This window comes from Tamandua tetradactyla, chromosome 4 (assembly GCF_023851605.1).
Source record: "Tamandua tetradactyla isolate mTamTet1 chromosome 4, mTamTet1.pri, whole genome shotgun sequence".
NCBI lineage: Eukaryota > Metazoa > Chordata > Mammalia > Pilosa > Myrmecophagidae > Tamandua > Tamandua tetradactyla.
In genome coordinates, this window is record NC_135330.1 from 195,301,601 (window position 1) to 195,317,459 (window position 15,859).

At 39.3% G+C, this 15,859-nt stretch overlaps 1 protein-coding gene across 6 annotated transcripts in view; it reads right to left on the reverse strand.

Moving 5' to 3' along the window:
• The window catches only part of KATNAL1 (katanin catalytic subunit A1 like 1), a 139,255-nt gene that overhangs the window by 77,363 nt on the left and 46,033 nt on the right, over window positions 1–15,859 (reverse strand). For all 6 annotated transcript variants that reach the window (XR_013174793.1, XM_077158954.1, XM_077158958.1 and 3 more), the window contains exon 4: window positions 5,138–5,306. Coding sequence is in view for 5 of the 6 variants with exons in the window: in XM_077158954.1 (XP_077015069.1) it covers window positions 5,138–5,306 (169 nt within the window). In the remaining variant the exon portion in view is untranslated. The remainder of the gene's footprint in view (window positions 1–5,137; window positions 5,307–15,859) is intronic.

Genomic DNA, 15,859 nt, shown 5'->3' on the forward strand with positions numbered 1-15,859 from the left:
TCAACTACAATCACAGGCTGGCCACAGGCACAAGAGCTCAACAAAACCCAGCAAAAGCATTAGATAAGAGGCCCTGGCTCTAAGAAATTCACAACAAACAGCACTGCATATTTTACTATTTATAAACTGGTTGTTATACATCCTTTACATCAGTAAAACTCAAAATAAATTTCTGTGTATATTTATATGTATGTGTGTGTGCACAGTTTTCTTGGAGAACTAAACATCAATATGCCACCGATCATGTGATCATATTCATCACCTTAGCACTCATAATTTCTAAACTTTTCTCCAAGGTAAAGGTTTCTTTTATACATTGTTCCTTTGTATAATCACCACTTAAAAGGCGAATTCTTAATAGATGGTAATTAATATTTTAAAATGTCACCTATGTGTGAGACTAAAGCAAAAAATGTTTGTTACAAAATTTATATTTTGACTACAGCATTTCCTAATATAACTTATGTAGATAGTTTGACTGAACGTCATAAATACTTGGAATCTCAGGTAGGACATGAGATTTTGTTGGTTTGTCCAGAGTGATGCCCTGATGAATCCCAGAGTGATTTGATCAGTGAGTGGAAAAGTATTAGCAAGCCCCCTTCGGGGAATGGTGACAGCAGGGAGAAATTCAACTTCCCCAAGTCGAATTCTTGATACTCTCACAAGCAGTGTGGACAACCAAAGCTACAGGTTTTCCCAGTCTTGGGGTTTGTTCATATTAAACTTAACCACACAAAGGATATGTCAAGTCTACTTAAAATTTAGGCCTAAGAGTCACCCCCAAGAGAGCCTCTTTTGTTGCTCAGATGTGGCCTCTTCCTCCAGCCAACATGACGAGCAGTCTCACCACCCTCCCCCTCTCTGCGTGGGACATGACTCCCAGGGGTGTGGACCTTCCTGGCAACGTGGGACAGAGATCCTGGAATGAGCTGAGACTCAGCATCAAGGGATCGAGAAAAACCCTAGAATGAGCTGAGAATTAATATCAAGGGATTGAGAGAACCTTCTTGACCAAAAGGGGGAAGAGTGAAATGAGACTAAGTGTCAATGGCTGAGAGAGTCCAAACAGAGTCGAGAGGTTATCCTGGAGGTTATTCTTATGCATTAAGTAGATATCACCTTGTTGTTCAAGATGTAGTGGAGAGGCTGGAGGGAACTGCCTGAAAATGTAGAGCTGTGTCCAGTAGCCATGTTTCTTGATGATGATTGAACAATGATATAGCTTTCACAATGTGACTCTGTGAATGTGAAAACCTTGTGTCTGATGCCCCTTTTATCTACCATATCAACAAAAGAGTAGAACATATGGAATAAAAATAAATAATAGGGGGAACAAATGTTAAAATAAATTTAGTTTGAAATGCTAGCAGTAAATGAAAGCAAGGGGGAAGGGGTATGGTATGTATAATTTTTCTTTCTCTATTATCGTTTTATTTCTTTTTCTGTTGTCTTTTTATTTCGTTTTCTAAATTGATGCAAATGTTCTAAGAAATGATGAATATGCAACTATGTGATGGTATTAAGAATTACTGATTATATATGTAGAATGGAATGACATCTTACTGTTTTGTTTGTTGTTAATTTTTTTTAATTAATAAAAAAAAGATTTAAAAAAAAAAAGGTGAATTCTTAAGTGTCCTTAAAAGGATACTCTGATTCAGTTTGCAACAACTCACATCTCAGGCATGCCTAGACTTACTCAGTCATAGAAAGGAATGCATTCATAAATGGCCATTTGTTACATATAATTCAATGAAATGAAGACCTTTGAAGCATATCCTATGAACATAATTAAACCTATTTCAATCTGAATTTTATTGAAAATCATATATAATTTCAATCATGAGATCACAACCAAAACACTCTTCATTTCACTAAGTTTTCCAACCATAAAGCCACAGTCTTAACAATATCTGGGAATTAAAATTTTATGAATTAAATTCATTTCTGGTTATAATACAAAGACACTTTTTCTGCTAACTAATGTTTTATTTTTAGGCTATTCATTTTAAATTTTTAAAATGCACTTGTTATTTCCGTGTGTCTTTCTATACTGACTCTAAGCTTAAATAGGCAAATCATTTTAAACCCACTGATAAATCAAATAATATTAAACCCAATTTCCTCAGGCACATTCAAATAAGACTGCAAAATATTGCTACAAAGGTTAATTTATTCATTTGATTCCCTCTCACCAACGATATACAATCATCAACTCATCGGGAGGAGCCACATTTGATTCAAGCTGGTATTTCTAGCACCACTTTAGTATGACCAACACAACGTACACACTTAATAAAGGTTTGCTAAATGAATGGCCTGTGGGCTGGGGGAGGGGGCCAAGGAGTACCATGAGGCATGAATAATAGGTCACTATGCAAAGTGATAGTTACTCACAAAAAACAGCATTTTAAGCTGGGACCAAGCTTGTCAGCAGTTTAAAAAAAAAAGATGGGTGACTCTCAGAAACTGAACACTTAAACAAAGGAGGTATTTGTGAGCCATTAAAACAAGATATTAAGTATTTTCAAATAAGAGGCTGCATGACATAATGATTAAAACCACAGTTTAGAGCTGGGGTTCAAATTCTACCTCTACCACCTACTTGCAGTATGACTTTGGTGCCTCAATCTCTTCATATATAAAACATGGAAAATAACAGAGAGCTAGGGGGTGGGCGGAGCAGAGATTAAATAAATCAATCTATGTTTACACAGATCGCTTCAAAAGCTTTAAAAGGGGCCTGATCCAGCGGAAACTGCTCACTGAAGAGCAACCGCTGCTGGTGCTGCTGCTGCTTCTCTCAGCTATTCAGTCAGTTCTCAGCACTCGGCGACAAATCCAAAGACACCTGGGACCTCGGGAAAGACAGTAACTCCTCCTGCCCTCATTGTTTTCTTATATCTGCCAAGTTAATGGCTAAGAATATAGCCGTGACTTTCAAACTTTTGGCCAATACACAAAGTAATAAATTCATTTTAGATGGCCCAGTATACACATATGTAAAAATATATCTTTATATAACCAAATTTTTAAATATATTTTTATAACTAAATTTTTTTGTTCAAAAGACTACTACCTTACTATGGGCAATGCACTCTGATTTTTAGTCTACTTCATTTTTAAAAAAATAGCTGAGTGCCACACACAAAACTAATTAAAAAAAATATATAACATAGGGACTATACTTTCAATGGAAGTGCCTCAAACCCTAGCACAGTCTTGAAAATTTCATGGACTCGAGTACTCGAATGAGGATTTGAGTGCTCATTGATCATAACTGAGCCAAACAGACCTCTCAAATTGTTAAGAAGTTTCCATGAGTTTGTTTTCCAAAACCATAGAATCTTTTATTTCTCCTCTGACTCAGAGAAAATATCTTTTTTCTGCAAAGAACTATAGTTTTGTTGTTGTTTTGTTTTTAATAAAGAGCTTACTCTCCAATGACATTTTGAGTACTTTATGTGCCAATAAAAGAATAGCTAGGATTTTAGACAATTACTAGAAAATCTTATAATGAAAGATAATTTACAATCTCCAGAAAAATTTGACATTCCACAAATGCTTCCTGATTGTTTTGTTCTTTCTTAAGAATCGACATTTAAAAATCAATATTTATTTAATTGCCCTAGAACACTTTTTTCAAATCCAATCCAGATTTTCAGTCTAGGTTACGAGGGGTACTATACAATATGAAAAACCCTAAAATGAATAGGACTGAACTGAACTCACACATTCAATTCCAGGCTCCATTCCTGACTCTACAACCTTGGGCAAGCTACCTTAGCACTGCATGCTCCAGTTTCTTCATCTGTAAAGTGGGGTAATAAGACCAGCTGCTTCACGGGCTCATTTCACGCACTCTACCTAACTCACTTTGAACGGTGCCTTGCAGACCACACGAAGGTTCTTGTTTTACGGTGTGTGAAATTAAGGTCAAGACTGAAAGTTTCTCACACAGTTCTAAAAGTTCTAAATGTTTACCCAAAAGCTACTAGCAGAGTGAGAGTTGGATTTTCAGTCCCCACCTCATTCTCTAAAATGCAAACAAAGGTTAGATGTACAAAAATGAAGAACAGAAAAAGAGACAAAGAGGATAGTTTTTCAGTTACCCACTTCTGTGGCTTGTGATAACAGGAGAGAATCAGTTCAATTTCATCAGCAAGAAAAATTAACTTATTTATTACGACCCTCACTGATTCCAAAAAACCATCTGAGGGGGAATCACTTACTGTTTCTAGCATAGTAGCTCCAATAAATTACAAAGATAAAAGTCATCTAATTCATTTTCAGTGTCCTAGTGACTTCGTCACTAGGTAGGACGTGTCTTTGAATCTATGCCATGAACAGAAATGCTCAGGAAACACCAGCTTTACCCCAGCACGGCCTAAGCTGAGGAAGCTGATGGATTTAGTGTCCTCAGCTACTGACTGAAATTACAGCCCATAGAAGTATTCTCACACAGTTTACTATTGCGAAAGACAACCACTTGTTAAGATCAGCGTTATATTTTCATCCTAGGTATGACAACAGATCCTGAATCCTCAACTAGGAAAACAAAATTAAAGCCTCCCATGGCAATTCAACAGCAACACTGTCCACTCATGACGCTGCAGTGGAAATGGATGCTATCGCTAAAAACTGATTTTTCTCTCACATTAAAATTAAGGCTGAGACATCAGTCTTGTCATCCTGGCTAGCTCCTTCTTCTGTAAGATTATCTTCAAACCACTTCTCTAAACTCCACTCCTAGGGCAGCACAGACTTTCTACCCAATGCTGTTTATTCACCAATCTATTTCTCAGGTCAGTAACTCTCACAGTGAACCCTAACTAAGGGAAACGTTCTCATTAAAGAAAATAAAAAAGCTTTATTCTACTCTAAAAGGATATCTTTCATCTAGATAAAAGATATTTTTTAGTTTTAGCAACAGTAAACCATATCCAGGAATTGAACCCGTGTCTCCAGCATGGCAGGTGAGAACTCTGCCACTGAGCCACTGTGGCCCACCCTAAGACTCTGACATTTTGAATCACTTTTTTATACTCTTCCATGTTAAAATCAGGGTATCTTGAAAAGTCAATAAAAGTCACAGTATCCACCAAAAGACCCTGGCTCCAAGCGGGCGCCTTGCCTTGTCTTCCCTCCCGCGGGCTCTGTGGTCCTTGTCCCTGCTGGCAGCGGGCTTCTCGCTCTTGGCGATGGGGTGTGCTCGGCCCACGGGTCCCCGGGCCCCGCCTCCTGGCATCTCCTTCCTCAGAGGCCTCACTTCTCGGTTGGGACGCCGTACCTGAGGTGGAGCTCTGAGAGAGACAAAACAAAAACTACAATGAATCACAGCCAAAAGTACTAACTTCACCAAAGTGAAGTTATTCGACAACGCTAGGATGTCAAGAGGCTCAAAATCAATTTTACTCCTATTGAGAATTCATGGACACCATTATTAGGTCAGTTTTTGATTTTCGGGTTTTTTTTTTTTGCATGGGCAGACACCGGGAATTGAACCCAGGTCTCCGGCATGGCAGGCGAGAATTCTGCCTGCTGAGCCACTGTGGCCCACCCGGAGGTCAGTTTTTAAAAGTCCTTTTCTCTAAAGTATACTACTGACTGATAAAATAACTAAATACAAATAAATGACACATAAAGCAGCAAGTATTTTGCTAAATGAACTATTAATCACCAACAGAGGGCAATACAGACTGTTGCCATCTAATAATCTTAATAATGTAATGGAAAGTCAATTATTTTATACAATATGGTCCTAAACCAAAACTAAGTAACAACAACAAAAACATTAAAAGCTGAATGGGCAGGAATTCAAATAAATCTATTTGCATAGTTTACTTATTTTTTTATAATGATTTTCTCTGCTTCTGAACTGCAAAACCCAACAACATTTATTCATCAAATTACAAATAGCAGTGCTTAACAATCAAATCTTCTTACATAACAAGTAATTTATGTGTAAAATAGTATTCTTGTTTTAAAGATGTCAAACATCATGGGAACATTCAAATTCCACACATCCACAACTTGAACTAAGAATTTTAATAAATAGATAAACGGAACAATGTATACTAAGAGGCATATTTTGTTTCCTCTAATGGATAACACATCTTTTTCAAGCAGTGAAGATTTGAGGTTTCTCATAGGTATTTATTTTCTCTCTTTGGGTTTCAGCAAGCACTCCATAATTTTGTGTCTAATCTCTTAGTCCTTCCTTGAACTGTCTCTGCCTCTGTCTTCCTCTCTCTCTCTACAGCTCTGCCTATATTCATAGCCCGTCAGATCCGGTATGTGTGTTCTTTTTTAATCCATATGCTATATCTATTTTTATCCTTTTTCAAGCCTCATTTTTTTAATTCACTTAGACTCATCATGCAGTTTCTTTTCCTGGTGTCAGAAAAAGTGATAGATGTTTATAACTCAGTAAACCCAGCAAGACAAGAAAAGGATAAGCAGACTAAAAAATAACAAACTCCGGGGGAAAAAGACTAAAAAATTGTTACCATGTTGCAAGTCTAACACAGATTCTTCAGGTTTTGGGGATTTGACCACTGCACAAAATTGCTAAGAATAAGAGAGGCTGGTGAAAACTGTGCCTATGTATTAGGTGACCATACACAACAGCTTCACCTCTGGAGTTTAGCGTAGTTAAGCTATGGTTTACTGAGCCTCATTAGAAAGTACACAGCTTCTTCTGCAAAGATGAATAACAATCTCGTGAAAGAAACCCACAGGAAAGGAATTAGAAAAAAATTCTGAAATTTAAAGGTATTATTACATTATTGGTTCTAGTACATTGCTAGCCTTTGAAGCATTCTGTCAATAAAATAAAACAAAAATGTGGTAAGATTGGTAAAGAATTAAAAACTAAAAAATGTTACCATGTGCTATTTTTAGTTTATCAATGCAATCACTATTTTTTTACTTGACTTTTATTTTGGTGAAGGGATGGAAATAGATATGCATATTTGTGTATATATAAATGTCTTTCCTGAATCAGTTTCACGGCTATGACAAAAGACAGTAAAATGAGGCCAGCAATCTCTCCCGGACAGAGCCCACAGCAAGTGTGTCCATCGCGGGCAGCAAGGCCTGCTCGGTAGCAGACTGGTGTCGCCTGAGGTCCTTCTTTCTTAGCCCTGCAGACATCCGGAAGCCCTCACATGGGAACAGCCACGAGCCAGGCTGCCCTGCCAGCTGCTGGACTCCCCACCTAGGCCTCGTTGCTTAGGGGTCAATCTCAGCAACTCCCTGAGACATTTCTCGTGCCTGCGGCTTGTGCTTTTCCTGCCTCAGCTAGCTATTTAACACCTGCCGAGGAGTCTTGCTGTCGTCCATTTTGTGCACACGTCGCTCTCATTCGAGCAACACTGTGAGAAGAATTATTTCAAATCTCATACAAAGTCGACATTCCAAGTGTTTGCTGATGACTTTGCCCTGCCACTCAATATTCAGGTGGGCCCAGAAATTGCATGAATGAAGTTGCTTAAGAAGCCTGATGTGCCATTTGTGGCAAGTCCCACGGCAGAACGGAAGCACGTCTGTGCCGCGTGAGTCCTCAGTGCCATCTCACCATGGCTTGATCTCACATCTGCAACAGACTCTATCAACATCCCAGCAGACATCCTCGACCCTGTTCTGTGCCTCTTTGTCTATTAGTGCATTGCTACACAATGTTATGCTTAAATTTAAGAAATCTGTATCAGCTTTTGGGCCGTGTAAAAAAATGAAAGTCTCAAGGCTTTGTTTTATTGGTCTCTCTTTAAAAAGAAACTTTAATAGGGTTACACAGCATCGTCAGCATGTGCCTAATGGTCAAACTGAGACCAACACTATACCAACTTGGAGCATTCCAAATAGAATAACTGGTTAGATCTCCAGATAAAAAAAACAAAAACAACAATGATACATAGTGCTCAGATCTTCTGTTTGAGATCTCCCTATAAGAACAAATATGCCTTACTCTATCACATACAAATAAGACGATTTCCTCCCTTCTGATCAAAAGGGGGAAAAGAAGTGTAACAAGGTAAGGTATCAGTGCCTGAGACAGTTCAAAGAGAGTCGAGAGAATACTCTGGAGGTCACTCTTAAGCAAATTTCAGTTAGACATGGCTACCTATCATAGGTTGCCAAACCATTCCTGCCAATCCTAAAGAATACCTAGGGTGATATGTAAGATTCCACAAGGGTTCCAGGCACCAGTGTTACTTTCCAGAAACCTACAGCCTCCAGATGGGTCCCTGGACCAGATAAATCCTGAAACCTAGAGGGCCCAACCTCTCCAGAACATCAGATATTTCCATCTCCCTACCCCATATTACTGACAGCCTCTCCCAACATGAAAAGGTTGGAATCAGCATAGCCCAAATACACTAAAAAGTGGGAGAAAGATCTAAGGTGACAGTGGAGTTACACAGAGAAGGTAGTTAACAAATGAATATGATTGGTAAATCATTATATTGATATTTCTTTAAGTCTCCAGTATCTTAGAGCAGCTAGAAGTAAAAACCTAAAACTGTGGAACTGTAACGCATACCACACTCTGAAATTGTTCTACAACTAATTATTGTGATATGCTTTGAAATTTATTGCTTGTTTGTATATATGTTATTTTTCACAAAAAAAGGAAAAAAGTGATGATAAAAATATACATTCCTGGGCGGTGCACTGGTGACTCAGTGGCAGAATTCTCGCCTGCTGCACTGGAGACCCGGGTTAGTTTCCTGGAGTCTGCCCATGTTAAAAAAAAAAAAAATATATATATATATATATATATATTCCTTCAAGCCTCTAATATTCTGGAGCAGCTAGAGGGGAAAATCTGAGAGGATGATATGGTAGCCCATGAAAACCTCTGGGCTCTGTCCCATAATTACTTATTGAAGAGTGCTTTGAAAACTATTGCCTTTTTCTTTCTTTGCTTTGTATTATGTTATACAATTTAAAAAGTTAAAAAAAAGAATGATTTCTTCCCAAATCCAATACTTCCTTTTAAATATCACTGTGAAATATACTTTTATCAGAAGTTTGTAATAGCAAACACCTGGAACCAACCCCACTGTCAGAACTACACAAATACATAAATTATAAATATTCATGAAGTGGAATATTATTCAAAAGCAAATATGAATTACAGCTACACGAAATTACACAAATGAATCTCAGCACCACAATGATGAGTGAAACAGCAAGTTCAAACAATACACACAATATGATTCCACACAAAAGGCAACAGGGTATTGTTTGGGGACTGTATTAGTCAGTTTCCCAGAAATACAAAACTGAAAGAATATTTATACATATATAAAATTATTATATATATATAAATATTAAGCCCCGGAAATACAAAACTGAGCACATATATTTATATGTGTGTGTGTGTTTTGTGTGTGTATATGTATATATATATATATATATATATATAAAGAGATTTACTATAGGGATTGGCTCACATAGTCATAGGGATTGGCAAGTCCAAATTCAGTAGGGTAGACCACAAGTTGGGATAAAGGTTTGATGACTTCCCCAGAAGAGGTTGGCCTGCTGAAGTGGAGATAGAAATTCTTTTCTGACTGCTGAAATGCTCCGTTCTCCCTTTACGGCCTTCAAGTGATTGGATGAAGCTCCTCTCACGATGGAAGGCAATCTCTTTCATCGACTGTAGATACAATCAGCCATCGCTGCAATCAACTCACTGATGATGTAATCCACAAAATACCCTCAGAGTAACAGTCAGGCCGATGACTGCTTTACCAAGTAACTGGACACCAAAACCTAGCCAAGCTGATACATCAACTTCACCATCACAGGGAAAGAAACACATGTAGTGAAAGTAAAAGTATAAAGAAAAGTATGAGAATGACAAATTGATCTCTAAAAGGGGTAACAAGGGAACAGGTTGCAGAGGAGCAGAGATCTCTTTGAAGATGTCTTCATTCTATGCCATGTTAAGAAACAAGGTCTATGGTACCATTTCAATTTTTTCCAATAGCTATATATCTCTTTCTTAAGATTCTCATCTTATGAACTCTTTCTGTTTAATGGTTCTTCTAAATTCTTTGGTTATATCTATTTGTCTATACATTTATTAGAATCCTAGTCTGAGAGTAAGTAATTTGAAACAGGTACCGCAATGCACAAGAACATAAGTCACCTCAATTCAAATTAACTGCTGGATAAGAAAGAAAAATCATCTTATTTTGCTAGTATATTACTCTATATGACTTAAGAATTAAATGAACAGGAAAAATTCCTCTCCATAGCTAATAAAAAGATAAGAAACATATTCCAGATGGCTGACACTGGAATTTTCACTGTAAGAACTTGGAGTCACGACTAAAGACTTGTGAGTTCAAGAGAAATTATTTGGTTAAGAAATCAGGAGAAAGAAAAAGCTGAGGTAGAAATTAGAGCAGGACCTATGAACAGGTCTCCTGTTCACAAACTCTCTCAGTATCTGTTTATCTCTAAATATTTTAAACTCTCCCTCATTTTTAAAGGACAGTATTCCCAGATATATAGTTCTTGGTTAGCAGTTTTTTCTTTCAGTATCTTAAATACATCATCCAACTGCCTTCATGCCTCCATGATTTCTCCTGAGAGATCCACACTTAGTTTTATCAAGCTTCCCTTGTATGTGATGGATTGATTTTCTCTTGCTATTTTCAGAATTCTTTCTTTGTCTTTGACATCTGACAACCTAATTAGTAAGTGTCTTAGTGTAGGTCTATTTGGATCTATTCTGTGTGGGGTATACTGCGCTTCTTTGACCTGCAGTTTTATGTCTTTCATAAGCATTAGGAAATTTTCATTGGTTACTTCCTCCATTATTCTTTCTGCCCCTTTTCCCTCCTCTTCACCTTCTGGGACAACCATAACACATATATTTGTGTACTTCGTGTTGTCATTTAGTTTCCTGAGATCCTGCTTAACTGTCTGCATTTTTTTCCCTATATGTGCTATTGTGCGTAGAATTTCAAGTGTCCTATCTTCTAGTTCACTAATCCTTTCTTCTGCCTACTAAATATGCTGTTATGTCTCCACTTTGTTTTTCATCGCCCCTATTATGCCTTTCATTCCCACAAGTACTGCCGCCATTTATTTTTTCAAGCTTTCAAGCTCTTCTATACTGACATACTGTCTTCTTTATATCCTTCATGTCTTTTTCTATATTGTCCTTAAACTCGTCCCATTTAGAAGACCTGTTTCAGCATCATTATTTAGCTGTTTCAATTCCTGCATCTCACTTGAGGCGTTACTTTGTTCCCTTGGTTGCCCGTATCTTCGTTCCTCCTGGTATGCCAGCATTGACACATCTTGTCAGATCTGTACTGGCCTGCGGTCTCCCCCAAACGCCAGGCACCCACAGCGGCCTGCCTCAGGGACAGGAGAAGGCCCTGGGCACCACAGCAAGGTCTCTGCTTGTGGGTAAAACAAGGCTGCTGTGTCCCAGCAGTGCTCTGTTTTTTATCATCCTGCAAGGCCTGGGCTTGTTTTAGGGCACTCCTTTAACAGTCGGGTGGTCTGTGTTTCTGTGCCAGAATAAGGGCGGGTTCCCGGGCAGGAGGTCCAGACGCACTCCAGTGGGCCTGAAACAACTTTCTGGATAGTCTCTGAAAGAGCCCTTCAATTCTCTTGCACTTTCTATCCTGTCCAGCAGATGGTGCTGTTTAGTAACATACCAGTCCTCAGAGCTGTGCCCTGGGAGCACCGGGTCAGGCACTGGAGGAATTCTGATCCCTCTCTTTGCTCGTGACAGGTCCATGTCCCCCACTTTACTGGTGGCAGACTATACCCCAGCTGTCCCAGTCAAGCTGCAGCCTTCCCCTAGGCAGGCTCTCACTGCCATCTGTCACAGAGCTGGGAACACAGCTTCTGTCCACGTTTTCTCAGACCCTCTGTCTCATTGACCTGGCCTGTGAAACACTCTCCCCTGTCCCCCAGGTCTCCAAAAAGAGAGGATGTGCCCCACTGCTGTGCAAGACACGTACCCTGTGTCCCCTCTGGCAGGGTCCCCACTGCTGCTTCTCTCAGGATGGAAATTTCCTTCTTCTCCTACTTCAATCAGGGATGTGGAAGGTCCCTCTCCAGTCTATGTCCTACCAAAAGACTAATGAGTCTTTGCCTCCCCCACAAACATGATAAAATCCTCACGATTTTTCATTTTATCTTTTACATTTAGACAATGATGCATTTAAAGCTAATTTTCCAGGATGGTGCGAGATACAGGTCAAGAATTTCCCCTCACACTGATATTCAGTTAACCACAAGCATGTACTGACAATGTCCCCGATCTGCAGTGGTACCTTCTCCATAAACCAAGTGGCTTCATCAAAGTTAATCTTAGTGATAAATTCCAACTCGAAAAATGACTTCAGAGATTATCCTTGCTGTTTATTATCAGAAGATTATAATCAAATAGTATATTATAATATACACAGGAGTCTGTTCAAATATTTAATTCTTTTAGCAAATATCTTAACTCTTACTGAATGTAAGACACAATGCTATTGACTCTTCCATCATCATCTGACAAAATCCTTCACTTTCAGAAAAAGTACACAGTCCATAGTAGTCAACGCTGAGGTGAGGTTTTGGTATCCTGAAAGGTGCTTTTTATACAGAAAACTTTCAGAGGTTTACTTTGATTTTTAAAATTAACATCCATCTTATTAAAGTTAAAAATGCAAAAATTCAGTGACTACTTAAATTAAAGTTGGGAGATTAAGCTTACAAAACTTCTATTTATAAGATTAACCGATATCAGCAATCACATTGAAGAGGCTTTTCAATATTTGGTCCCATTAATGAACCTGATTAATTCAATGGCACCAAAACTGTTTTACCTATATTTATACATTTACTTTACTTCCTTCTTGGTTCCTCAATTGTCTTACTTTTAATAAAGTGCAACAACTTAGATATACATACTTTTCTAAATCTAATAAACTTATAAATAAGTAAGCCTAAATTTCTCTTGAGTGTTCCAATAAGGTATTTAACATGAATTTCATGTAAAAATCACAGTTATTCAACAATACATTGCAAATTGGAACTACATGCTTATCACCCTCATTAACCATCTTTTCTTCAATATTACAAGTACATAAACGTAACATATATACAAATACGCACATATTTCTTCTAAGACAAATATTATTACTATAGTTTTGATTCTTTTAGTTATTTCTATTCTTATTTCTAAATCTTTCTGGAGTTGAAAGATGTTTACCTATTATGGAAGAAAATTCTCATCCAAGTTAACATTTAACCAGAAATTTCAGCTGTGGGTGATCTATAGCTGCAGACACTTCTCACATGAAATATTATACAATCCCATTTAATATCGCACAGGTGGCCTTCTTGGCATTTTGATGTTTCCCATGATTAGATATTTCAGCTGGGACAATGACTACATTCTTATTAGTGGCTCTGATGGGACATACTGAATCTTATTTCTAAAGTCAGTCATTCTATCACTTCAAAGGCAAGAGAAGGTGATGAGACAATTCTCTCGTCTCATCTTGAAATCCCCCCACTCCTGAGGCAGGCTAGCACAGGGACCAGACATGGGAGAGGAGATGCGGAGAAAAAGCCCTTGAGCAAGGATGCTTAATCAAGGTCAGGGGGCTATTCTGCACAGACACCCTGCCTGGTGGCCACCCACCTACAGGAAACACCCAGCAGCAGGGAACCTGTCCAGATGCACTATCTACCACCAGGCGAAGCCCCAGAGAGAAAGGGGCATAGAAAGAAGGGCCTCAAACAAGGAAGGGGGAAGGGAGCAAGTAAAATGAAGCAATAAAAGCAGATTGCCCAACTTTGGGGCCTCTTGCCTTCATCATCTTGCAAGAGTACCTGCATCCTCCCTCTCTGCATGTATCCCCAATAAATTTTCTACCTACTTGCTCTGTCTATGCCGTGCCTTGAATTCCTTCTCATGGCACAGGCAAGAACTTAGACCTAAATCTGGCATCATATTTTGGTGAGCCAGGCTTGACTTACCATCTGATTGCTAAGTCATGGCTACTGACCGGGAGGCTTGGCAGTTAAAGACAACTCTATGTCTTTAAGAATCTGAGGACTCCGATCCAGCTCCCCCAGGACGAAAGTCGGTCTACTCTAAGTCCCCTGGCTCCTAAGTCAGAGGTCGCAGGAGTCCCTCTCCACGCCATGCAAATACAAGGAGACTCAGAGCAACAGATTTCTTTTTCACTCTCTCCTCTGTTCTCCAAGACCCCCGAGTTCTCCTTTCCTCTCCTCTGGGGACCACCTATTAATCCTCATTTACCTAAGATTTCCTTGCCCCTCAGATCCTTCCTTCTGCTAGATCTGTGCTTCCTTTCATCTCTTCAACCAGGGTCCTCTCCCCGGCCTCCATAAGTCTCCTTCCTTCTCTGGCTGTCAATGCGTTCTGATTTTTTTAATCCTTACAAAAGACAAAATGGGCTAAGGATTCTTGTACCAAACCAGGTATTGTCTTTGACATTCTAAGGTGTCACCTCTGGTGTGTGCCCATGGGAATTGGGTATTTTCCAGTGGGAGTGTCTCCCCTCCAGTCTTCATCACTGAGCTTCTACAGAGACCATTGTGGCAGAATATAAAGCTTTTTAGCCCTCAGGAAACAGGAAACTAAGTATAGGTCCAGAGATCTCTCAAGAAAGTATGGGATTCAAATCCCTGATTCCTCGAGAGACTTGTCCCAAAACTCTACAGGGCAAGGGTGGAGTTAAATCCCTGACCTGTGTCTGGAAGTTTCTCTATTTATTTTCCAGAGAAAATGGGAAATGCCAACAGTCAATATAAGCTAAAAGAGGAGAAGCATATAGCCCTCCAATGGGACTCTCAATTACAATAACATCTTCCAGTCTGTAAAATAAAGGGAAAGTAGTCAGAAATTCCCTAAGCTTGGATGTTTATGGCTCTCTGTCAAAGTCAAAGTGCTTGTGCTATGCCCATGTCTCACTATCCATTACAGAAGATCTTCTTTCAAAACTCGTTTTACTAAAAGGTATAAGAAACTGTATCACCAAGCCAGTTAATTATAGTAAGCTAAGGGAGACCACTCAAGAGAAAGAAAACCCAGCCTTGTTCCAGGAAAGGTTAGCAAAAGCCCTAAAAAAGGATACTAACATAAGCCCAGATTCCCAGGAAGGTCAGATTTTTATGGGTACCCATTCATTAGCCTCCAGAGACCTGCTTGTGGCAAGTGAAGTAAAAAAAAAAAAAAAAAAAGGAGAGATAACTACTCTCTTTTTGAGAAACAGTTTTTGGCCTGCTAGTGGGCCTTAGTAGAGACTGGACACTTAATCATGGGCCACCAAGTTACCATGAGACCTGAGTTGCCTATCATGAGTTGGGTGTCGTCTGACCCACCAAGCCGTGAAGTTGGGAGCAGCACCCCGTCATAAAGTGGAAACGGTGTACACAGGATAGGGTTTGACCAGGTCCTGGAGACAGAACTAAGTTACATGAGGAAGTGGCCCAAATGCCCGTGACCCCCATTCCTGCCACATTACTTTCTCTTTCCCAGCCCAGAGCTATGGCCTCTTGGGGAGTTCCTTACAGTGAACCAAATGAGGAAGAGAAAATTCAGGCCTGGTTTACAGATGTTTCTACCCAATATGCAGGGACCACGCTGAAGGATAGCGGTGAGGGGAAATTCTCCCAGTGGTGGTACTTCGAGCAGTGCACCTGGTAGTTTATTTTGCTTGGAAGGAGGACCTTTGCATATTGACTCCTAGACTGTTGCTAATGGTGTGGCTGGCTGGTCAGGTACCTAGAAGGAGTATGATTAGAAAACTGGCAACAAAAAAGCCAGGGAAAAGGTATGTGGAGAGACCTATCT